Source organism: Nasonia vitripennis (genome assembly GCF_009193385.2).
Source record: "Nasonia vitripennis strain AsymCx chromosome 1 unlocalized genomic scaffold, Nvit_psr_1.1 chr1_random0002, whole genome shotgun sequence".
In the NCBI taxonomy this organism is placed as follows: Eukaryota; Metazoa; Arthropoda; class Insecta; order Hymenoptera; family Pteromalidae; genus Nasonia; species Nasonia vitripennis.
The window spans coordinates 2,878,065-2,904,335 of record NW_022279588.1 but is presented as its reverse complement, the minus strand read 5'-3'; the positions used below and the strand labels follow the sequence as shown (position 1 = coordinate 2,904,335).

General features: G+C 37.6%; 1 protein-coding gene across 3 annotated transcripts in view; it reads left to right on the top strand.

The window, feature by feature from the left end:
* Window positions 1-26,271, top strand: part of LOC100114711 (sperm-associated antigen 7 homolog) — a 313,215-nt gene that overhangs the window by 210,204 nt on the left and 76,740 nt on the right. For all 3 annotated transcript variants that reach the window (XR_004226823.2, XR_004345107.1, XM_031924488.2), the window contains one exon: window positions 9,327-9,661. Coding sequence is in view for 1 of the 3 variants with exons in the window: in XM_031924488.2 (XP_031780348.1) it covers window positions 9,327-9,661 (335 nt within the window). In the remaining 2 variants the exon portion in view is untranslated. The remainder of the gene's footprint in view (window positions 1-9,326; window positions 9,662-26,271) is intronic.

Sequence of the window (26,271 nt, the reverse complement as noted above, 5' to 3'; positions counted from 1 at the left end):
CTTTGTCGTTTATTCTGCGCAACAATAAGTATCAACATTTTTAAGTCAACCGGCACTTGACTCCTATTTTATAGCGAAAAAAAAAAGATTCTAAACCACACAGTGGTGGAATGTAAGGAAAGAAATGAGAGAAAAAATATTTTGTATAACTTTTACTTACTTTGGTTCGTGGAAACGTGGACAATTGGTTGAAGCCTCTGGTAGTCAATTCACACAAAATGCCGAAATTTCTACCCAAATTAGTTGAATATTTTTGCTGATGGATCCAAGGATGTTGAAAATAAAAGTGTGAAAATTTGGAGAATTAAAACTTTTTATTTTATTGACAAAAGAAAATGTAAACACTGATACGATAATACAATTGCGGACTAAGCGCGTAAATGTAATGTGAAAGAAATTGCGGACTGAATGCGTATAAACGAAAAATGTGCTAGTATTGCGGACAAGCGCGTGTTAAATAAAATTCATTTTCCCGGACACCGAAAACTACAAAGCGCACTACCTAGACTTCGTCATCGGCCACCCTGTACACTTAGACACCTTCCTTGAAGAATTTATTTCCTGGACACCGAAAACTACGGAGCGCACTACCTAGACCTCGTCATCGGCCACCCTGTACCTCTAAACACCTTTCTTGAATGATTTATTTTCCTGGAGATCAGTAATTTATTTATAAAATCTCCTCGACACATCGGAGAAAGGCTCGCCTCGCTCTCCATTCTCCGATGTGTCGAGGAGATTTTATAAATAAATTACTGATCTCCGAGAGCATGGGGTAGCTGGGTTTAAGCGCTTTGGTTTTTGATTTTATCCTCGCTTCGCTCTCCTTTCTCCGATGTGCCGAGGTGTTATTTAAATAAATAATTAAGCTCGCGGAGGGCGGCGTAGTTGGGTTTAAGCGCTTTGGTTTTTGATTTTATCCTCGCTTCGCTCTCCATTCTCCGATGTGCCGAGGTGTTATTTAAATAAATAATTAAGCTCGCGGAGGGCGGCGTAGTTGGGTTTAAGCGCTTTGATTTTGGATTTTATCCTCGCTTCGCTCGCCTTCCTCCGATGTGCCGAGATGTTGATTAAATAAATTACTGATCTCCGAGAGCATAGGGTAGCTGGGTTTAAGCACTTTGGTTTTCGATTTTATCCTCGCTTCGCTCGCCTTCCTCCGATGTGCCGAGATGTTGATTAAATAAATTATTGAGCTCGCGGAGCGTGGCGAAGTTGGGTTTAAGCACTTTGGTTTTCGATTTTATCCTCGCTTCGCTCGCCTTCCTCCGATGTGCCGAGGTGTTGATTAAAGAAATGATTGAGCTCGTGGAGCGTGGCGAAGTTGGGTTTAAGCACTTTGGTTTTCGATTTTATCCTCGCTTCGCTCGCCTTCCTCCGATGTGCCGAGATGTTGATTAAATAAATTACTGATCTCCGAGAGCATAGGGTAGCTGGGTTTAAGCACTTTGGTTTTCGATTTTATCCTCGCTTCGCTCGCCTTCCTCCGATGTGCCGAGATGTTGATTAAATAAATTATTGATCTCCGAGAGCATAGGGTAGCTCGGTTTAAGCACTTTGGTTTTAGATTTTATCCTCGCTTTGCTCGCCTTCACCGACGTGTCGAGGAGATTTTATAAATAAATTACTGATCTCCGAGAGCATGGGGTCCGAAAACTACGGAGCGCACTACCTAAATCTCGTCATAGGCTACCCTGTACCTCTAGACACCTTCCTTCAATGATTTTTATACCTAGACACCAAAATCCACGAAGCGCTCCACTTAGACCTCGTCATCAGTCACCCTGTACACCTAGACATCGCCCATGAATGATTTTTATACCCAGACACCAAATACCATGAAGCGCACCACCTAGACGTCGTCATCTGCCACCCTGTATCTCTAGACACCTTCCTTGAATGATTTTTACACCTAGACACAATAAAACCTCGGTGCACTCCACCTAGACGTCGTCATCGGCTACCCTGGCTACCGCTACCGCGCCACTAGATTTTAAATTAAAAAAAAAATGAAATTAGATCCGTAGTTCTGCTGGTCGGTATATGTGTAATCACATTAGTAATCCCACTGGTATGTATAAGTATGTGGGAAAGCAATGTGTCCGGCTAAATTTACGGTCTCAACACTAGCCGTGTGCGGCCAACTTCATGGTCTGAACATTTGGGCTGAAGAATCCCAAACCGATTTTAGCATTTTTCTTGAGTCATGCATGTTTATTGTAAAAAAAGCTGCTTTCTTGGCAATAAATCGATTGGAAATCATAGTTAAGCATATAAATATGATTTTACGCCAAAAAAATTTAGGTACAATAATGTAAATATTTGTATTTATTAAATTGAAAATTTGAAAACCTAATATAGAAGTAAATAGTGTCGCGGTCGCCGCAGGCTTTTTAAACGTGCCTTCGTGGCGCTACCGCGCTACTTGATCATAAGAAATTACTCATGTCCCCTAGTTGTACAACAAAAAGCCATTAAAACTTTTAATGCGCTTTCAAATAAACTGAAAGTGTCGAATATAGATAAACACTCTCAAAACAGAAATAAAGACTTAAATATGTTGAATTTAGAGATGTAAGATAATTTATATAATAGTTCTGAATTTTAATTTTAAGTTAATTTCATATGATTTATCTTAAGTTATGTATTATAACGTTTTTCGTTGTAAACCAGGCCTGCGAACAGGTAACATCGTTTGTCTGTAGCCCTGTTTATCTGTAGCTACAAACCGACTTTATTCTGTCGTTGCAATCAGAAGTAGTGGGGGAACCGAGAATCCCGGTAAATCTGATGTGTAGCGTACAATAGGGCCATGATATAATAGGCCTGTTAGGATAGTAATAAATTTACCGAACTAACAAAGTAACGTTGTGTGATTATGCGGATGATAGCTTACTCTCCCATACGGGCGAGATCATTACTTCGCACTGATTGCCGCGGCGAAGCTGTTTGCGTGATAATAAAACACCAAGGAAAATTAAATTATTAACGAGAACGACTTACTTGTGTTTGTTGGCGGGGATGACCCAAAGGTTGACGATCAAAACTCTCAAATCAAATAATCTCTTAGACTCAATTATCTCAAAAATTCCTTTATTTGTTTCTGGAGACTTCAAATAACTTTCAAATGGAATAAGGCACAATTTCGGTAAATGATGATCAAGACGGAAACACAATTAAGACTAAACTCCAACTTAAAGACTCAGAAATATAACTATAAAATCGAACTCTTGAATAGCGTCCTTACTCTTGGATCGCACACACAGGAAAAGAAAAATCGGGGGAGGCGAAGCTTGAAGAAAGCATCATGGCTTTCTCCCACGCAGGGTCTTTACTTCTCTTTCGCACTTCAGTTTAGCCGCGCTCTCTTTCTTACTCATTAGGCCTTATGGGCCTACGTACGGTCAACGGCTAAACTGCAGCGTCGACTGTGCACGCGCGCTTTCAGCCGAGGGAGGAGAAGTTTGTTTCATTTAATTTAATGTTTCTGAATATTCATCCAGTAACTTCGTCACTTAACAAGGCCACATATATGCCACAATAGGCCATCAATCTTTGCCGCCGTAATTTATCGTTCACAGAGTGTATCTTTCATGATAGTTCGGAGCTAGCGAGCTAGCGGTTTAGCATATTGATGGCTGGGTGGAATAAAAATGTATCCCAGCGGTAGCTTCGGAAACGTCATGTCCCGGTAGCGACTCCGAGAACATCGTATTCTAGACGCGATTTTTTTTTCTCTAATTTTGTAGTGACAGCACTGCGCGATTTTTAAATATGAAGTTTCAAGGCATAATATGCGTGTGAAAAATTCTGAAAAAAAATCAGAATGACTCATTTTTTATTGCCTTTGCTTTTATAATGAAAACTTATGTCATTAAGTGAATCGGATTTAACTTAATGGATGCATTAAATTATGTTATTCTGATGTATTTTAAATTAATTGATATTCAAACTAAACTGTACTACGCGTGTGTATTTTATCGAATATACAGCGTCTCTTAAACGATAAAATACCATGGATGACCAGAAATTCACTACGCCATACCTAACCATCCGACCCTGATCCAGGAACGAATGTACGTACCTGATCAGGCATGTAATGGGGTGAAAATCCGGGCTGCGTCTGCGATGCCTTAGATTCAATATGAGTTTAATTATCAAATTGTTCAAATTTCATTTAATCCTACACCTATTCATTGTTTGTCGAACCAGAATTCGGATGGTACTTCAGTATTTCTAAACAATAATTTTCGATATGAACCTCCAAATGTGTGTCTACAAAGTTTTAGCGCAACTGAAAATTTTACTATTACAAAGCTTCCTCTAGGAGGAAGCAAAAATTATTGTGATCGCATGACAAATATTTTTATCAAAATATTCTTCCTAATTTATATGAGTCATTCTACGAAAATTCGGACACATTAATTGCTCTTGTAATTTTGAGGGCACACGCACCAGACCAAGCTTTGTACATGCATTTAGTCATACAATATGTAAAAAACATAAGTAGCACCTCCAAACTATATATGCCAATAAAAAGTTACAGGTCAATTACTAATCACCAAAAAAAGGCTATTGCGCCTGGGGTAATTTATTAGCTGGCCGGGCTAACGTTATTTTTTCCTGCATTAATGGACAGCTGAGCTTGAGATCTTGAATAGGCCACTTGCTCGATAGGCCTTTGAATGTTGGTATATCTATCTTGAAGCGTCAGCTGATATCCGTTGTAGATAGATTCCGAAGAGTCACCGTTTCTTTTTACTAATTTCTCGAGTCGCGTAGATATTTTCGCCTGTGCTTCAAGATCTTCCCTTTCGGGTCACCCGAGTCCCTGTTCAGGCGTCAAGAAACGATCTAGGATGGTCAATCGGAAACCGAGGAAATATTCGTGACCCGTTCTTAGTAAATAGGGGGAGTAAGCACATCCGAGGATCACTGATGGACCCGCAATTGCCCCGCACGTATTGGTATCGGTTGGACAGTCACAAGCCTACCCTGTATTGAAAGTGCCACTAGAGGGATGCTGCTCGTGAGTATCTAGAGTTGGGGAGGGAGATCTATTTCACAGACTCCACACACTTAGGTAAACCACGCAGCGGCAGATGCTTTAGTGAGGAACGACAATCACCTTCCTCACAGCCATGTAGACCAAAGATGAAAGGACATTGGAGCTATGGAGATTATGCGAGACGAGATGCGCCTTATCTATCTCCTTGTCTACAGGCACAACAGCATAGATTTAGCCCTTGAGCGGATGGCCAATATCATCACCGGATGAAAAAAATTTTAAACAGTGCTTCTAAGGACTAAAATGTAACAATCGGCCCTTGTCAGGGCCACCATATTTTATTTTTTGATTGATTAGTCAGCGATTCGACGTCTGCTAGGTTGTCGTCTAGTCGTTCGTCGTTCACTTCGATGATCACTTGGCACTTATTTAATAACACTGTAGCTCCTCACTCCGCGAGTCGATGAACAATATTGTTTTTTTAAGATGACCACTCTTCCCTAAATATGGATTCTCTCCACCAGGCGTGAAGCCAATGGAAGGTACAGGGGAGAGCGCTGATTAGTTTGAGTGGAGCGGGAAGACCACTGCTCTGATTGGCCGGGCTTGGAGAGGGGGAACTTCGGCGGCTCGGTGCAGCTCTCGCGAGTGGTATAAAGGGAAGCGCGCTTAGTTTTAGAAATCATTTCGTCATGGAGTACGTAGTAGAAATCCGAAGCTTCAAGAACACCTGCAACAAGTTCATCTTCAAGGAGGTGGCTATTATCGCTGTCGAAGAAAATGCTTCTCCATCAGTATTGCTATTTCAACTGCTGTACTCCTGGAGCATCCTACCCATATGGAGATAATGCGAGAATCGATGGTTGGAGCACAACTATCTAGGAATATCCTGGAATTATGGGGAGATACCTTACGAGGATACCCTTTGTAATCTTCTACGAGGAGCTTGCAATATCCTTGGCAAAGGTCCAGAGAAAAAAAGATGGTTGGACAAGATAGTACCTCATTTCTTTGACCTTGGTGAAATGGGATGTCCGTCTTTAAAAAAGATGCGAAATAAGAGTTATACATGTTACAACCATAGATTGTGCGAGAAACCTGTGTGTGCAGCAGAAAGCGCATGCGCACTAAAGACTTTGGTACTTGGACAGAAACCAGTAATATTAGAGGGTATCGATAAATAAAACTGTGGATGTATTGATAATGTAAGATTGCATTTGATGTATGGTTAAATGATTGCTCAAACTTATTTTAACTTTTTTAAATATATATAGTTATACGCACGGAGAGTTTATGTTATATGGCTGAACCTCACGGGTTTGAGCGATGGTTGAGGCTCTCACCGATAGATCGCGCGCGCGACGTCAGCGGCGGGATCTGACGGCGAGCCGCGTGCGCATGTGAACTATGCGCTCGGGTGAGCGGACAACATAACCTCTTGCGTTATGTGTGCTCATACTCTTATGTCAGTGAATGATTTCTTGGGTTATGTGCACCAGTACTACCCTGCGCCAGTACCATCATGCGCCAGTACCATCCTAGTTTACCTTCTAACTAAAATCAATCAGATCGGCCATTCATCCTAACGCCTGGCGTAAGAGCCAGAAAGCGAGTGGCTCAGTGTTGTAGCAAAGCGCATTATATATCCGGGGCTGCCCCTTTCACCAATGTTTTATTTTACCCCTGTGTAGACCTTAACATGTATAGCTACTAACGCTACGTGGTCGGTAACTTACCGGCGTCGGTATTAATAAAAGTAAATTGCTTGATATGTACTCGAAAGAAAATAAAATTACCTATGTTTTCACTGCGGCGAATTTATATTATCGTTTGTCGTTCTTTTATTATACACCATAAAGTGCAATTTTATGAAACTGTTGTAATTCAAAAACTAAATCTCGAACTTTTTTTTAAAAATCTGATTATTAAATATTATTAGAACTATACAACACTTTAATTTTGAGTTATTTCATAGTGCAGATCTGTTGGAAAACACCAAAAACACCTAGATCCCTTTTTGAGCTATTTATAAAACCAGTTAGTTTCAAAGATCTTAAGGTTTAAAAATTTTTGTTTACCCTGTATACTTCATTGAACTAAAAACTGCATCATTTCCATCTCAGCTTCTATAAAACGGATTTAAATCTAGCTAGGCTCGTTTTTTTGTTTCGTTTTACATTCATTCATGAAACACAAGATTTTCAGTTTTGCTTGTTCTTTTATTTCATGGCGATATTTCCCTTAACAATCATTAATCAATTATAGCTATGCGATCGAGAGCGAGGATAATACAAATTTTAAAAAGATTTCATTGATTTGATTCCGAGAAATAGATCAAATACTGAAAATACACGCTTCTGTATTACACGATGACTAAAAACTTTCGCTACAACGGGAGGGAATGGCTCTAACGCTCAAAATGAGAAGCTTGTCATTTACTTTATATGCATGAAAACGGGTCTTTTTCATGCACGTGTTAAGAATAGTATATTGTGTACCAAGAGCATAAGTAGGCTTTTTTAGACCGAGTGTGGATATTGCAATACAGGCCGCATACGAGTACTGCAATATTTATACGAGGTCAAAAAGCCTGCTTAGTCCTTGGTGTACTATAGTTTTTGTAACACATGTATTGATTTCCACGTTTTTTGTGCCTATAAGCGGAACTAAGGTGACTTTTTTGATACAGTACCTCAAAGTATTTAGTTTTATCTATGGAACATACAGGCCGGTCAAAAAAGCCACTATAGGGCTACTATTTAGATCAAGTGGCGCGGCAGCGCCACGAAGGCGATTTTAAGAAGCAGACGAAGCCGCGGCGTCCGTGACACTATTTACTTCTATATTGGTGTTCAGATTTTTCATTGTACAAAAAAAAAAATACTTATCATTACTGTTGGTAAGGTTTTTTGGCTTATTGGAATGTTTTCTAAGCTTAACTATAATTTCCAACAAAAATATTAGTGAAAATGCTGCTTATTTTTATAATATGTGATTGTATAATCCACAAATGCTAAAATAATGTTTTTCTTCTTCAGCCCGAAATGTGTTAGGATCGTTAAGTTAGCCGCAAGAAATGTTAGGACCGTGAAGTTGGCCACACAGCTGTATACAGATGGGAATTGCTTTCTCAAGAAAATATTATAATATATTACGATTTTTAGAATTAAGAGGTTGCCGGTGTATACTCTGCGCTCTTAAGCAGTAACAGTAACTAGCTTGCCAGGGTAGCCGATGACAAGGTTCAGGTAGTTTTCGGTGTCTTGGTATAAAAATCTTCAAGTACGGTGTCTAGGTATACAGGGTGGCCGCTGACGAGGTCTACGTGGAGCGCTCCGTGGTTTTTGGTGTCTAGGTATAAAAATCATTCAAGGGCGGTGTCTAGGTGTAGAAGGTGGCCGATGACGAGGTCTGGGTAGTTCGCCCCGTAGTTTTTGGTGTCTAGGTAGGCGCCCGAGACGGACACGAGTGCTCAAAACATCACCGGAGTCTAAAAAGGCCACTCCCCCTTGTTGCACACCGTACTTTTTAGGATAAATGCACGAATGGGTCACTTATCATGCATATGGAAGGAATGGAAAATTCGAGGACTTTGCAAAGTAAAACAATAGTATATTGAAAATTTGGAATATGTATGTATGGTACATACCATCGGCCCGTGTGACATCGAACACAATTCAGATTTACAACGAAATTCTACTATGAGATACTCGATAAGAAGCACGGTACATAACAATGAGCAAATTGGCTTTTTCAGACTCGGATGATGGTTGAGCACTCGTGCTCAATCATCATCCTCACTTGAAAAAGCCAACTTTCGCCCCTAGTTGTGTAATATACTATTACCATACACTTGCTTTCAGTGATCAAGATTTTTTAACTTTGGTCTACTACTCTAAAGGGCAGTCTGCCCGTATAAATGTTAATAATAAATAAATAAATAAATAAGTCTACTTGGCAAATCGTATTAATAATATAGTTGGTGCATATTTTTCTAAGGAACGTCGTTGTCCTAACCAAGTACTTGGTGACCATAACCAACCATTTTACCGTGTTCATGCGCAAAAAATTAAGAAACAATTGCCTCTTTTAAGTGACAATAATATTTGAGCATAAGTATTAAAAAGTCGTAATTTACGCATAGTTTGTGCACATTTATTACGATAGTTGAATAAGGATTAAATCCAAGTATTACAGATGAAGTTATGGACCTAATTGAAAGGAATTTCAAACCCGGCAGAATAAATTAAAGTTGAATTTTTTTTTAATTTAATGATAAACCAAAGTGTTAAAATGAATTTTTCTTTTCTTGTTCCAGTCACGATGTCTGTGATGTTGCAAATATCTTGGCTTATTCTTTTGGAGAAGATGAAAATGATAAGCACGTTGTTATATTTAAAAAAGAATATGCTCCATCAGAAGAGCAGTTAAGTGTTTTAAGAAAAGGGGGAGAGTGGAATGAAGAAACTGCACAAAAACTACAGAGGCAAAAAATAGAACAGATTAAACAAAAAGATTTAATGTGTTGCCAAAAAGGAAAACGAAAAGTCATTCCAAATTCAAATTATAAAGATAAATATGAACACCTTATAGGTAAAGAGGCTGCCCTTGAAGCTGCTAAAAAAACGGAGGCAAACAGCAACTATGGTTGTGGTAAGAATATAAATATCATATTGTTTCTTATTTTAATCTTTTTTGCTGTAGTGCTTCTATACATGACTAAATGATTCATTTTTAAGCAGTTAAGTAGTGTAGATGCGGGTTTGGGTATTTGAATTTTGCGCCGCTGCGCGCTCTCCGTTGCAACGTTGAGCAGCGCGCCGCCGGACCCGCTCGCGCTCACTCCTGTTAGGACCGCCAAACGACTCGTACGTTTGGCTTCCTTGCGCTTTTCTACGTGTGCTTTGTAAAGTAAATTTGAGTGCGCGCGTGTGTGTGCCTCGAGGCGTTAGGCTAAGTGTGCTTTGGGAAGGTGCCCACGTTGTGGACGTGGTTCCTTCCAGGGCGAGCGAGCTGCGGCAACACTTTGTTGCTCTCGTGCCAAGCGTCTGGCTCCCCGAGACGTCGGGGCGCGCTTGGTACACGGTTGTGGGCCATCTTCTCACTCCCCAGGCCTGGCTTCCAGACCTCAGGGATCAGGACGGAAGCAGCGGCGCACTACGACGAGGCCAGCTCAGCTTCAGCTGCAGTTTATTTCTTTGCGATATTACGGTAAGAGAGCTCTCTGCGTGCGTCAAAGGTACCTCGCGTCTTTGCGTTTCTGCGTGCGTCTTTTTGGATAAGTTTTTCTTCTCTAGAGTCACTTTTCTTTTTTTTTTCATTTGTATAATTTCCTTTTCTTATTTTCAATAAAGCTTACACTTGCTAAGGCTTTTCCCTCTGATCCATAAGGGTTTTTACGCCACAGCAAGTGCACTTTTCTTTTAGCGCGAAATAGTGTATTTTTAATTGGAGAACCCTTCACTCACTCAATCCCTTTCCTTGTCGGAACTCACTCTGAGTTCTTCCACTCACTTTTTAGATTATTATTCACTGCTAGTAACGTATTATGCAATTACGCGAAAGTATCAAACAAAATTAATTTAAATAAACAGAGACAATTTTCGCAATTAATTTTTAAGTAATTATCATAGTGTTATATCGAACCTAAACGTCTCCAAACAGTTAGCTAGCCAGAGCAAGGGTATTAGTGATACACTGGTTATCTGCGTCTATAAGGAGAAGGTCAAATCGCGCGTATACAGCATCATGATCCTGCAGAATATTCTATGCGAGGTAGGAAAATAGCTACACAAGCACGGCAACAAGCCGTACGTTGTGAAAAAATTCCAGCTGAAACTCAAACTAAATTTGTTAACTTACCTAATTTATTAATTACCCAAGAATCGCATAATCTAGAATATATAGTAAATCAGACATAGTCTTAATATAATTTTGTATTATATTGCGTTAACTTAACTATACAATTTATTCAATAACTGAACAGCATCCTTGGCTTGGTTGGCTAAGGAGCTTGCTTTGGCTGACCAAAGCACGCTCGCTCAAGGGGTCATGGGTTCGATGCCCGGAGAAGTCACTCCGATTTTTTCGGAGGTGTTTATTACGGGAAAAGTACCTAAGACACCGGCTGTTTTGAGGCAGCTTTATCCCAGAATTTTTCTTCAGAATAATTCCGGGGTTTCCCTGCATTACAGGCGCAAACCTGGGCGAATGCGAAACAGTGATTAGGAACTGTATAGGTAAGGTAAAAATTGGCCTTATTGGCGATAAGCTGCTCTTTGAAATACGGGACCTTTTTCGCGAAGGTCTACACTTTCGTCTAAAATGTACCCCAATGGAGAAGTCTCTCAGGGAGCAAAAATCCAAGGTAGGAATAAATACATAAAGGAAAGGAATACAAGTGATATAGGATCAGTAAATACTTTCACAAAGAGGTGAAGGAAGGTCCCTAGCCGCTGGTCCGAAAAACTGTGCAAATAATGGAGATACAAAAAAAAATTATTTTACACCTCACCAAAAAACCCACCTTTTTCCCCTGATAAGCTGGGCGAACTTCTTAAAATTGTTAAAGATTTAAAACTTTTCAAAAACTTTCAAAAATTACATAATTTGTTTCAGGTGCTTAGTGAATCTTGGGGAGTAAACGCACCCCCTAGAAAAATATTTTCTTTTGGGCAGTAAACTCACCCACGAAAAAAATGTTCTAGTTTAGTCCCTTGTTACATAATGTACTATTATCTTTTCACGCTTGAGACTAAACACAAATTCCAGCTTAAAAATTCACATAAAAAATCCATATAGATTTACCAGGTGAAGTTGCTTCGTCTTGTCTCTGATCGGTCTCTTACGAGAGCTTGACAATGATCTTGTTACTATCTTGTGATATAACTATTCGTCAATATCAATAAAATTTGACATGCATATCTATTTTTAGATTCTGAATTCGGAAAGAACAGTTATTTTTTATTTTTTCAATTATTTTTTTTATAGCCATTTTTTGATTTTTGAAAAATACTATTTTGCGTTTTTTTTCAATCATCCCATTGTTAAAAACAATTCAGCTAAAATGCACTTGAAAGAGAATAAACTTATCTACTTTTTCTCGTTTGATCCTCGGATCGACCGCTTTGTTCGGCAGATAAAATAAAAAAGGTGATTTTCTTTTAAAAATATATATCTCTGAAACTAAACATCATAACCTCACGAAAAAATTCATGTCGGTGGGTCATGTGTCAAACTATATCCCATTAAAATTTCAAGTGATTTGGCCACTTATTTTTCCAATAATTAATCGAAAACTGAAAAAGATGAGTTCTTTTGTGCCTTGATTACGGACGTAAAAAGGCTTTATTGCACTTGAGATTTTGGGAAAAAGTAGATATTTTATGTGTTTTGGCTAAGCTCATTGCGCAGCTTTCAAACCCCTATGGTTCTTAAGATATCAAGGTTTCAATTTGTTTTTTAATTTTTATATTTTATAAAGGAACATTTTTCGATTCCTTATATCACTAAAAAATGTAGTCAAATGCTTCAAAATTCTATTTGATGTATTACCATAAAAAAATCTATCTACTGCTTAAACTTTAAACGATTTCGTCAATTGGTTCTCAAGTAAAGAGCTAAAATGTAAAAACCGATTTTTCTCAAAACTTTTGCTTCCTCTTATAGGGATGTCGTTGCACGTCGTTAAAGTCCCTCCCTATGAATTCATGTCATACTGATATATTCTGTGAAAAAATTGACGGCAGCGTTCGTATTCTATATTAAAAAAACAGTGGGGTCTGCAAACTTTTAGACAATGAACCATCCAAAAGTTATATATTAAATTATGTATCAAAAACCACCTTATACATTAGCAGGTAGATTATACTGTATATTAAAATAATATTTTATTTATTAGACTTATAAATTAAGTTGTAGAAAGCTACGTGCCAATGAATTGGCAGCGGTCTTTCTTTTGGGCAAATGGATTTCCACGCCGATTTTTACATTGATTTCCACTTGTAAATCTGTTTGAATAGCTACCAGGAAAATATATCTGGTTTTTCCATGAGAATTTTCAAGCTCGAATTCGTAATCTATAAAATTTTACATTCTTCCAATCAACATTTCGATTCAAAAATGTTTCAAACAAAAAGAACATTTTGCTGAAACAATGTTTAAAAAAAGAATTAATGTAAAATTTTTCACGGTAGGATGATGGATTATGTTGGAGTTCAACGATACTCACACATACACACATAGAGACGGCTACGCACATAGTTCCGGACATAGTGGGGACTAGCAACGGAAAACTGACCTGGGTTTTATGGCCCGGACCTAAAGGGACAGCCGAGTCCGGAAGAAGGAAGAAGCGGTTAGTCTGACGACAGCCACCCAGCGCACCACATCAACCATCAAGAATACTACCGCGTTATTATTTTGCAACTGATATATATATTATTCAAACTTGTATCTTTTATTATTTCTACTAGTGTACTGCATTGAGATTATTGTGACTGTTTCTTATAAATAAAGTTCTCTTATAATAAATAAAATCAATAAACTCCAACAGGTTATGGGCCCAGTCCCTAGTGTGAATTAAAAGTGCAAGCCAGTATATTTTTTGAAAATACTAAAGAACAGTATTCAGTGAAGTGTAAAGTTGCAAAATGGCAGAAAGCATGACGCGTTATGGCATTCAGAAACTTAACGGCCAGAACTATCCAGTGTGGTGTTACAAAATGGAATTTACGATGATTAGGGAAAAATTGTGGAAGGTTATAATTGAAGCTAAACCATCGACAGTTACTGCTGAATGGGCCGAGAAAGATGATAGTGCACGTGCTTTGGTTGGTCTTACGGTTGAAGATGACCAGCTACAGCACATAAGGAGCGCAAAATCGGCGGCAGAAGCTTGGTAGTCCCTGAAGGATTATAATCAAAAATCGACGCTTACAAATAAAGTGCACCTATTAAAAGGTTTGTGTGGATTATTGCTTAAGGAAGATGGCAATATGGAAGATCACTTGCATAAATTTTCGATGTATGTAAGTCAGTTGTCAGCACTCGAAATGGATTTACCAGACACCTTATTGGCAGCGCTATTGCTCGGGAGTCTACCAGATTCATTCGACACTCTCGTGACGGCATTAGAGAATAGGCCCGATAAAGATTTCACCTTACAGCTTGTAAAGAGTAAACTCATTGATGAGTATAGAAAGCGTAAGGGGGATAAAGAATTGAAAGAAGACTCGTGCGAAAGCGAATCGGAAATTAAGGTAGCGCATCAAGGAGCCACTAGTGAAAGAACGTTTTCTTTTCTGCAAAAAGACAGGACATATAAAGGCCAAATGTAAAAAATACGCAAAGTGGAGAGGCAAGCAGGAAAAGGCAAATAAAGTGACGTGCGAATCTCCAGTTTTAGATATTTGTAATCTCGTAGTTTCGTCAAATTCAGTTATGGAAAAAGCGTTACTCGGCAAGACATCGGAAAAACCTACAGACTGTTGGTTAGTCGACTCAGGAGCGACCAGCCATATGGTACAGCCGTGATTTTTTCATCAATCTGGGCTCAAGCAGAAAAGGCTGCGAACGCCTTTTTAGACGAAGAAAAACTAGCAGAGGTGAAAGACGTCGGGAAAGGCGTCATAAAGTGCGTCGTTCAAGACAATAAAATTTCAGAAATGTGCATCGCAGATGTTCTGTACGTGCCTAGTTTGAGTTCAAGTTTATTGTCGGTAAAGAAACTGTCAAAGAGCGGTTTTAAAGTAATCTTCGAGAACGACGAGTGCCTCATCACAAAAAATGGAAAGATTAAAGCAATTGCCAGACTGTCCCCGGAGCTGTACCGGATTAGGACCGCTGATAGGGCCTGCGCGGCCAGCGGATCAATAAACTCGGGGCACAGAGAGGATTGCCAGCACACGTGGCACAGGCGTTTTGGGAATCGGGGTATAGATTCCATAAAGGACTTAGCGCGAAAGGAACTGGCCACAGGTATAGTCATAAAAGACTGCGGAATAAAGGAGACGCGCGAGTGCTGCGTTCAGGGAGAAATGGCACGCTCGCCCTTTCCGAAAGAAGCAATAAAGAAATCTCAGGCTATACTAGACCTCGTGCATACAGATGTCTGCGGTCCCCTGAGGACTCCGACGCCAAGACAGAAGAGGTATATACTAACCATCATTGACGACTACTCGAGATACTGTACGACGTTCTTTCTACAGTATAAAAGTGAGGCTCCTACATGCATCAAGAATTTTGTCGAGATGACAAAAACGCAGTACGGCAAGAAGCCTAAAATTATAAGGTCCGATCGAGGAAGGGAATAGGTCAATGATGATCTACAGAAATATCTCAGGAAAGAAGGCATACAGGTGTAGTACACAGCTGCATATTCGCCGCAACAGAATGGAGTCGCAGAAAGAAAGAATCGATCTTTGATGGAAATGGCTCGCTGCATGTTATTAGATGCAAATTTAGAGAAACGATTCTGGGCGGAAGCAGTAAATACGGCAAATTATTTGCAAAATATATTGCCTACTAAAGCAGCACAAAAGACGCAATATAAGTTATGGACTTCCAGAAGGACAGATATGCAGAATTTGCACATATTCGGTTGTAAAGCCTATGTCTACGTGCATAAAGAGCAGTGAGGAAAGTTAGATGAAAAATCGGAGCAAATAATGTTTGTCGGGTATTCGGAAGAATCAAAAACTTTTAGATTCTTAGACACGGAGATAAATCGCATAAAGATTAGCCGCAATGCCGTGTTTATTGACCAAGAAAAGCCAAATACCGACAGCATCGTATACATCGAATTTCCAAGGAATGAACAGCTGCAAGCAGATAAAGAAATCGTCGAGGACTCGATCAGTATATCCGATGAAGAGTATGAGTCGCTCGATTCAGACAGCTCGGAAGACCTACAGCAAGAACTTGCACTAGGTACAGTCAACATTGAAGAGAATCTACAGCCAGAGCCGGCAGCAGGTGGACAGTGCCGCGGCTCGTAGAGGACCAACAGGGGCGTCCCGCCCGACAGATACATGGCTAACTACGCTAGTAGTGAAGAAGAAAAAGAGCCTAGCAGTGAAAAAGAAGCTCTATCTGGACCACATAGAGAAGAGTGGAAACAAGCCATGAACGATGAAGTCGAGTCGTTCATAAAAAACGGTAAATGGGTGTTTAAAATCAAAAGAGATGCAGAAGGGCTTATTGTGCGACGAAAAGCGCGACTCGTAGCGAGAGGATTCTCGCAAAAGTACGGCGTTGATTATGACAAGGTTTTCGCCCCCGTCGTACGGCAATCAACGTTTAGAATTTTACTAACCGTCGCAGGTAGAAAAGGTATGGTCGTGAAGCACTTCGACGCGAAGACCGCTTTCCTCAACAGAGAACTAGAAGAGACCATTTATATGGCCCTACCTGAAGGATACATCGACGAAAAAAAGAACAACAACGTATGCGAATTAAGAAAATATGGAATGACAAACTCAACAGCCTGCTCAAGTCTTACAGTTTTATTCAGAGCAAGGATGATCCATGTCTCTACGTAAACAATGCTAAGGGGGATATTAAGTATCTCATTATTTACGTAGACGATTTTTTGATTGCTGCAAAAGATGTCAAGAAGATCAAGAATGTAGCAGATTACCTCAAGAGTCATTTTGAATTAACAGACCTCGGCGAATTAAAGCACTATCTCGGCTTTGAGATAAGAAGAGATCAAGCCGGATTCTTTCTCTTAAAACAGTCGAAGTACATCGACAAGATTCTTTGGAAATTTGGACTGCAAGATGCAAAAGCATCAAACATACCGTTAGACCAAGGATATGTAAAGACTCGAACCGAAGAATCTTTAATGCCAGACAGTGAAAAATACCAACAGATGATTGGCGCTTTATTATATCTCGCAGTGAATACGAGACCAGACATAAGCGCGAGCGTCGCAATCCTAAGCCAGCACAACAAGCAGCCGACAACTACAGATTGGAACGAGGCAAAAAGAGTCGCTCGCTACCTGAAGGGGACAAAGCTTTATGAGCTGCGTCTAGGTCAACGGGACGGACAGAAAGGCCTTATTGGATACGCCGATACAGATTGGGCGGAAAATAAAGCCGATCGAAAATCCAACAGTGGATACTTATTCTAGTATTACGGTGCCTCAATCAGCAGGAGCAGCAGAAAGCAGCCATGTGTGGCTCTGTCATCAACGAAAGCCAAATATATCGCTCTAGCAGAAGCATCTCAAGAAGTCGTTTAGATACGACGTTTAATTCAAGATTTTGAAGGAACCAAGTTAGATAAAACGACGATCTATGAAGATAATCAAAGTTGCCTCAAGTTAATAACAAATAAGAAGATTGGCAACAGGATCAAACACATAGACACTAAATTTCACTTCATTAGAAATCTACACGAGGATGGAATTATCGAGTACCAGTACTGCCCTACAGAGAAGATGGCAGCAGATATGCTCACCAAGGCTCTTGGAACGCTAAAATTAAAGAGCATGATCGACATGTGCGGATTAATCAACAATGAATAGTCATCCGTGTTATATCGTTGAGGAAGGGTGTTGGAGTTCAACGATAGTCACACATACACACATAGAGACGCCAACGCACATAGTTCCGGACCCCCCACTAGCCCCGGAAAACTGACCTGGGTTTTATGGCCCGGACCTAAAGGGACAGCCGAGTCCGGAAGAAGGAAGAAGCGGTTAGTCTGACGACAGCCACCAAGCGCACCACATCAACCATCACGAATACTACCGCGTTATTATTTTGCAAATGATATATATTATTCAAACTTGTATCTTTTATTATTTCTACTAGCGTACTGCATTGAGATTATTGTGACTGTTTCTTATAAATAAAGTTCTCTTATAATAAATAAAATCAATAAACTCCAACAGATTATAAACTTTTGCACATTTATATTGTAAAGACACATAAAAAATATGAGATATATTAAAAATAAGAGAAAATGTAAAATTTTTTACAGTAGGATGAAGCGTTCATATTTTTTGCCCATATATACCCTAAAGAAAATATACGAGTGCGGGCCACATGTTAAGGCCAGGAAATAAATCTTTCGCGTGTCATACTAAAAAGACAAGTGGAATTGTTGTGTGTATTTTTTGTGATAATATATACCACGCGAATTGTTTTGAGAGAATTGATAAAGTAAAAACCCTAAGTGATGTGTTTATTATCTGCCCAAACCACGAGGATGTCAACATAACCTCAAACGTAACTCAAGATCTGCTAAGCAAAGAAGTGAAAACCGTATTAGCTCAACTTAAGAAAACTACAATAAGTGAAATTAAGAATCAAATACTAAATGAACTCAATGATAATAAAGATGGGGATAAATCTGAAAGTGATGATGAAAAACTAAGAATGGAAAGTGCATTACTAAAAGAACTAATCAGCGAATTGAAAGAGAAGAACCAACTCTTAAGAGAAAAGATTAATACGGAGAAATCTATCATTCCAACGCTAAGAACAAAAAGTTTTGCTGAAATAACAGCAGCTAATGAAAAAAGAGTTCAAAAACGTGTACCGAAAATTATTGTCAAAAAATGAATAAAGAGGACGAATTTGAAAAAATTACGGATAGAGTAAATCATTATTTAATTAAAGACAAAACAAGTCAAACAAAAAGAGTAATAAAAAAAATGAAGAGGAATTAATAATTAGCTGCAAAGACGAAGAAAGTGCTGACAAAGCGATAAAAGCATTAAACAAGCTAAATAGCATATGCAACGTACAGAAAGAAGAAATGCTGAATCCGAAAGTAAGAGTTGTTGTCATAAATAATTTTGAAAATCTAGGAAACGACGCCTTAGAATCTGATATCAATACTAGAAATTTCAAAGAAATGAAGAAAAAGAGTTCAGTCCTATACACATACAAAAATCCTAGAACTAACCTCCAAACGCTCATCCTGGAGTTAACCGATGAAATCTACAAGAACATCAGAGAAAACAATAACAGAGTTTTCGTAGGGCATCAAAGCTGCAGAGTCTTTGATCACATTAGTGTAATACCTTGTTTTAAGTGTGGCAGATACGGTCATAAAGGAACAAAGTGCCGGAATGAAGTAACATGCCTAAAATGTTCTGGAAACCACCAATCAAATGAGTGTCAAACAAATAATTATAAATTCCCAAACTGTCTATATAGCAATAACAAAAATAATACAAAATACAATACAGAACTTTCCTTTCCAGAATCATTTTCCTTATTTTAGATTTTAACACGTGGCATTTGACAGTCACGAATGCAAAGTGTTAAAATCTAAAATAAGGAAAATGATTGAAATAACTGACTACAGTGTATTCCCTATCATTCCAAGATACCTCGGTAAAATAGAATAACAACATTACCAGACGACGACAACACTATCAGCTGAATTATCGACTACAAGTCTACATAGCATAAACTCAGGAATAGTGAGCAAAAGGAACAACAAAGCGCATAATGGAAGACATTGACTTTATTGAAATAAGTAATAGTGAATTAGAATATAATATAGGACTCTCAATAAAAGTCTTAATGATGATAACACTAAAAACTTAATATTATGTATAAATGTAAGAAGTCTAAATGCAAATTTTGAGAAATTTGAGACTTTTATTGAGCGACTAGCTAGGAAGCCAGTGATTGTAGTGTGCACGGAGACATGGAAGCTAAAACATCCAGAGTACTTTCACCTAGGTGGTTATAAGAGTTATTACAATAATAGTGTAATCAATAAATCTGACGGGGTAATGCTTTATATAAAGAATAACATATTTGAAAGTACTAGTATAGATGACATAGATAGACTAAAAATAATAAGCACAAATATAAAATTAATAACTGGTGAAGCCTTTAAAGTCTTCGCGATCTACAGATCACATGACTTACCAAAAACCCATAGCATTAAAAAATTCATGTTATCACAGAGAAAGATAAAAAACCATTGTATAGTATACACCCATATAGTGGGTGATTTCAATGTGGATATACTGGACGGTAATTTTAGTACAAAAGACATATACGAAAAAACATTTAGCCAGAAATATATAAATAATTTTTTGGAATTCAAATATAGTCCTTGTTTCACAACGATAACTAGACCCTCCACCAACAATGATGGGGGTACATGCATAGATAACTTCTTTGTTAAGTCAAATAATATTTTAATAGATTGATACAAGTTAACAAATCCTTTCAATGATCACTACCCTCTGATGATACATATTAAACAAGAAACTGCACAGATAAATGACCATACAGTTTCGAAACGTATTTGTAACAAAAAACTAAGGAGAGAGGCTAGTATAATTGATTGGAACTCTATCTTGAGCATAGATAACCCAGATTGTGCTATAGAATCTTTAATAAAAATAATACAACACTGTGTTGATAAAGCTACTATTACAAACAAAGCAAACAAAAACAAATGAAAGATTCTGTACCACGCAAAAACTGGATAACAAGTGCGATATTAATCTCTTGCAAAACAAAAGAAAACTTGTATAATTTAATGAAGAGCAAACCAACGTGTCAAATTTTGAAACAGGACTATATTAATTATTCAAAAATATTAAATAAAGTCATCAAAGATGCTAAGATAAAAGACGATCGCGAAACCATAGAGCGAAACAGTGATAATCCAAAGAAACTGTGGAAAACAATTAACGCTAAGTTAGGTAAATCAACTGTACAAAAAAAGGAACAAATTGAATATACATATATATATATATATATATATATGTGTGTGTGTGTGTGTGTGTGCGTGTGTGTGTGTGTGTGACAATAACGTAAAGCTTGAAAATAAGGTGGAAATAGCAAACACTTTGAATGAGTATTTCTGTACAATAGGAGTAACATTAAGTAATCATATTGTCGCACCGGACGAAAATGAGGTAAAACTTCCAATCAGTAATAATTAATCAATGTTCATCAGACCTACGAATGCGATAGAGATACATGAAGTAATATGCTCTATGAAAAAAAAGCAGGTGGAGTGGATGATATAAGTGTAGCTACCCTTCAAACTATAGTAGATTACATTCTTTCACCATTGGAATACATCTATAACTTATGCATTGAGAAATCAGTATGGCCTTCAGCCCTCAAGAGGGCTGAAGTTATACCTATTTATAAAGCTGGGGTTAAGACTCTGATGTCTAACTACCGGCCGATATCCCTCATTCCAAACATTGCGAAAATCCTTGAAAGAATAATTTTTATTAGGCTCTACAATTTTATGGAAATACATAATATAATATCAGACAAACAATTTGGTTTTGTTGGTAATAAAGGCACCACAGATTGTCTAAATTATATAACAAACTTAATTTACAACAATTTGGATAAAAGCAAACCTCTGATAACTGCTTTTTTAGACCTAGGCTTTTGATACGGTAAACCACAAAATTCTGCTTAAAAAATTAGAACGATGTGGTGTAAGAGGGACTGCTTTAGATTTGTTTATCAGCTATCTCGACAGTAGGAAACAAAGAGTAAAAATTCCTAATGGTATGAGTGAAGATAAAACCGTAACAACTTGAGTTCCTCAAGGAACTATACTAGGACCGTTACTATTTATAATATACGTGAATGATCTACTGAGAGATATGCCAAATGATTCTATCCTGTCCTACGCTGATGACACCATCGTCATCTCGAGTGACGATACGTGGGCTAAGGCAGAGGAAAGAATGAATGAATATTTAAAGACCGTAGCGAAATGGGTAGCAGTAAATAAATTGTCTTTCAATGTAGAGAAAACGGTTGTCATGACATTTGGAAATTACTGTGATAGTGTGCCATTAACAGTTGATATAAGGCTAGATAGCAAATCATTAAAAATAGTTGAATTCCATAAATATTTAGGATTAATCTTCGATTTTAATATGAAATGGGATAAACACGTTGATTATATTATAAAAAAAACAAATATTTGATCTTTATTTTTGCTAAAATTAAGACATCATGGACACTAAAACACTACTTACTGTTTACTACGCTTTCTTTCATAGCATAATTAATTATGGAATAATTGCATGAGGTGGAGCTTATGGTACTTGCAAAAATTAATTCAAGGAGTACAAAATAAAATCATGAAAATTATTTGTAAAAGCAAATTTATAAAAGAAAAATACCCGCTAAACGTAAAACGTCCTTTATCAATCAATCTTGTAACATCATAAAAATCTAAGACAAAAATATATTAACTCGACGAGCAAAACAAGAAACAAAGATATTCAAATACCTAAAATATCTAAGACGATAGCTACAAAGAATAGTTACTATGTAGCAATTAAAATTTTTAACAACTTAACAAGTGATCTGAAAGAATTATGTGGTAGTAAGCTAAAAGTTAAAACAAAACTCAAAGAATATATCAAAGAAAATGAATGTAATATATTATGGTAAAACTCTTAAATTTTAAGTACTAGTATTCTACAATTAACCAACGCAATATAAGAGATTTCAAATAGACATTTTATGTAAATAAGTACTTTTGAAAGTTATAGTATAAACTATATAGAAATGTATTATTAATAAGTATTTTGTTAAACATTAAAAAGTTTTATCATCGTTATTTGGGTATTCAAATTCAAAACTTTATTCAATTGCGTGTTATTTTTGCAATGAATATTAGTAGCTAGAAAAGACAAATAAACACAATCATGAGTAACAATTTTTACAACAACAGTGTGAAAGGGCTGGAAAGGTGGGGAGCACAACAAGTATACAAAGTACATACTTGTTTTGTTTTTCTACCTTTCTTTCTTGTCTAGTTTTAGGTTAGTTTTTAAGCTTTTCTTTATACCATTTCCTATGTACAGGTAATTTTATTTACCTCTATAGGATGCCTTCTAAAGGCATTGTAAGTGGTTTGATAAGTAAATAAATAAGTATTGGGGTATTTTTACAAAAATGATCAAATATAATATTTCAATATTATGTGGATGTGACAATGGTATTAAATAGCATGAAGATTAACGTTATGATTAAAGTTAGAATAAAGTATTTACACATTTGGTGAAACATTCAGTGTACAGATTACTCTATTTAATGATTAAAATTTTGGATGACACCTTTCTACACCACCTAATAGGTACTGTCAGTAGCACGTTATAATAAAGTCATGATACATTGTATTTCAGGCGCCTTGATTTTTTATTTGTTTTTCTTTTTTAATTTATTGTATAAAAATCACTAATAATTTCATGACAAGATCAAAATATATAAAATTATGATTATTGTCAAAAATGAATTTTTTTCTATAGTTCATGCATTTGTAAACGAAATAATTATTACTGATCCTCATTAAACATCCTCCCCTAATACTATCTTCCTACAAAACCACTTTATACCTCCTGTCTTATACTTCGTCATACAGAAACACCAATACTTGAAAAAAACTTTTAAGCAACCAATGTACTACTAATTATTTACATGTACTGTTCCGTCGAGACCCGAGGAGAAGAGTTCCGCCGTTGTCACGAGAACCCGTGGCGCCATCTCCCGTGCTCGAGTTGAGCAAACGACGTCGCGACTTGCTGCGATCGCCGACAGCGCCACGGGCCTCGAGTCGCGCGCGGTAGGACGAGCGCCGAGTCAGTTCACGATAAGACGCCAAGCGGTTGACAGCTCGTGCAGTCATAGCTAGCGACGAATCGAAGGACACCTTTGCATTTGCGATCTCGTCCGTACGTCCGCCGAGTATTTCTCTGGTGCTGGTGCTTATTGCTAATTTCTCTCTCTCTCTCTCTCTCTCTCTCTCTCTCTCTCTCTCTCTCTCTCTCGTTCTCTCTCTATTTCTCTCGTTTTCTCTCTTTTTCTCTCTATCTATCTATATCCGGTTCCGCGAACATACTTGCGCGCGTGTCGAAACGTGCAAGTCGGTAGAACTGTGCTACCGACTTTCTTGATAGTTATTGCCTCGATAATTGTTTTGTTGGTTCTGATAATTATTTTGTGGGTGATAATTTTGAGGTTCATTTTGTTGCTGTCCATTGTACGTTCTATCATTTACATACCCCACGTAATCTGAATTATTTTGTTGATTATTTTGGTAGCGATTCTCATTCCGGTATTCTTCATAATTACAATAATTGTCTCCATTTTGCGGCCCATTATAATTGTCTTGATTGTTGTAATATCGGCCTCTACCCCTGTGTGGTCTTGATTATTTTAGCTTCCATCCTGGTTTCTAGTCGCACTGCTTCTTCATAAGCTTCTCACAAATCATTGGGTTTACTGTAATCTACTCGCTCAGCCAAATTTGCAGGTAAACCTTTGATAAATATGTTCGCTGCTAAAGTTTCCAATGGTGCCATCTCATTTTTGAATTATTCTCCTTTTTCTTCCTTCAAAGCATTCTTAGCACTTCTCAGGAGCACGTTTATTTCATCATAAAAATCGACTACTGTGTCTTGTTCTCTCATTCTCACGTTCTGTATCTTATTATTATAGTAACTGAAATTTCTTCCGGGTCCAAATCTTTGCTTTAAATGTTGTATCAAATCTTCTACACTTTTTATCGTTTAAACTTTTCTTCGCTGATCCCGTTATTTTATGTAGAGCATGTTGTAAGAATTGCGGCTTAATCGGGTCACTGGCTAACTCGCTGGTGTTCCTCAAATCTTATATGTAGTCTCGAAGATTCTTTTTCCCATCAAAACTTGGAATGTCGCTTATGCAATTCATGAGTGCAAAGCTGTTTGCCGTGGTGCTCATTAATAGCATGCTCGCATCTGGTGCTCCTCCATTGGCTGAATCATCATTGTTTGAGGCGTTCCCCGTCATCTCGAATAAGTACGGTGTGCCTTCTAGATAATCTAGATAATCACTCGTATCGTTGATTGATTTTCTTGCACCCTTATGATACTTTGAGTTATTTAATATGCTTTCAGTTACTTTGACTTTCTTCTTCTTACCTAATTGATTTTGAATTAATTGTAGAATTTTGCCTAACGTATGTCACCACTCTTACTCGTCGCCGATATCACTTAATTTCAAAAAGTTTCACTTTTAATGTATGAACCAAAACAAAAAAAAATATTACTAAGGTTTCGTATGTCGCAAAAGGGGTTTTTAGGGTGATATATATAATGCTCGTAGATTAACATGATGAAAAAGAATAAAATTGAAATTCTAAGCAATTATTAGTATGACTATGTTTAAAAGTAATTAAACACCTTATGATTAACCAATTAAAGAAAAACCGAATTAATAGTAAAGTATTATCCTTAAAAGACAAACAAATTTTAATATTGTTTTTAAATCTACGAAGATGACGCGTCTGCGCCCGCGTTCGCTCTGAACAAACACGTGCCGTCGGCTGCTATGCTGCAATGGCTAACCTCACCCGCGTCGCGTCGTGTACTTTCTCCTTCTATTATCGTTATTAAATCGCGGTGAAAATAGTGCGCACGTGTAATCTACTGGTCGCGAGTGTGTCCTCTACCTGTGACAGTGATTTTCGAAGGTGTTTATTGGCAAAAGGTGGAAATATGAGTGTGGGCCCAGGACTCTCTATCCCAAACAGTACAACCAGTTGCTGCTCACTAATTAGATAAGTTCTCCTGAGAATTTATTCAAACATAAATAGTTCGCATGACACTAGAGCTTGTTGCTTTATGTTAAATAAACTTTTTACTTGTTCTAGGATGGTACAAGTTTCTCAATGACCTCTTTTCACCTGCGACGACTCAAGAAAATGCACGCAAGTATAAAGTTTTTGAGTATTGTCACGCGTTTTATTTCCTTAAATATTGTAATTTTTGCTTTCTATATTGTTTGAATGAGTTATACGGGTTGGCTTTAACATAAACAAGGCCTTTTGACGTAGATTTTTTGTTGATTGACAAATTTTGCTTGATAATAGAATGTATTGATAATACGTTTAATCACTCGTCAAAAACAATTCATGAAATTTATTTGTGTAAAATTTTCTTCCTCTGTACAGACTATTGAACCAAATTGTCTAAAGTTTTTTTTAAGTTTGTCCTTCACGTACAGTGTTCGACTCTATTTTATTAAATTGTAGGAAATTGTGCATGAAAATATTGCTTGTCACATTTGTAAGTTATTTGCTCCTTCTAAGGTCGAGAAACTTGCACAATAAATGCTGTTCACGGGGCTAAAGTGAATTTATTGGTTGAAACTTCCACGATTGACATCAACACTAGGACTTCTTTAATATTATACAGTAATCAACAATGCCACAAAGCTGAATATGGACTTAGATGAGTGTTCCTTTTAGTG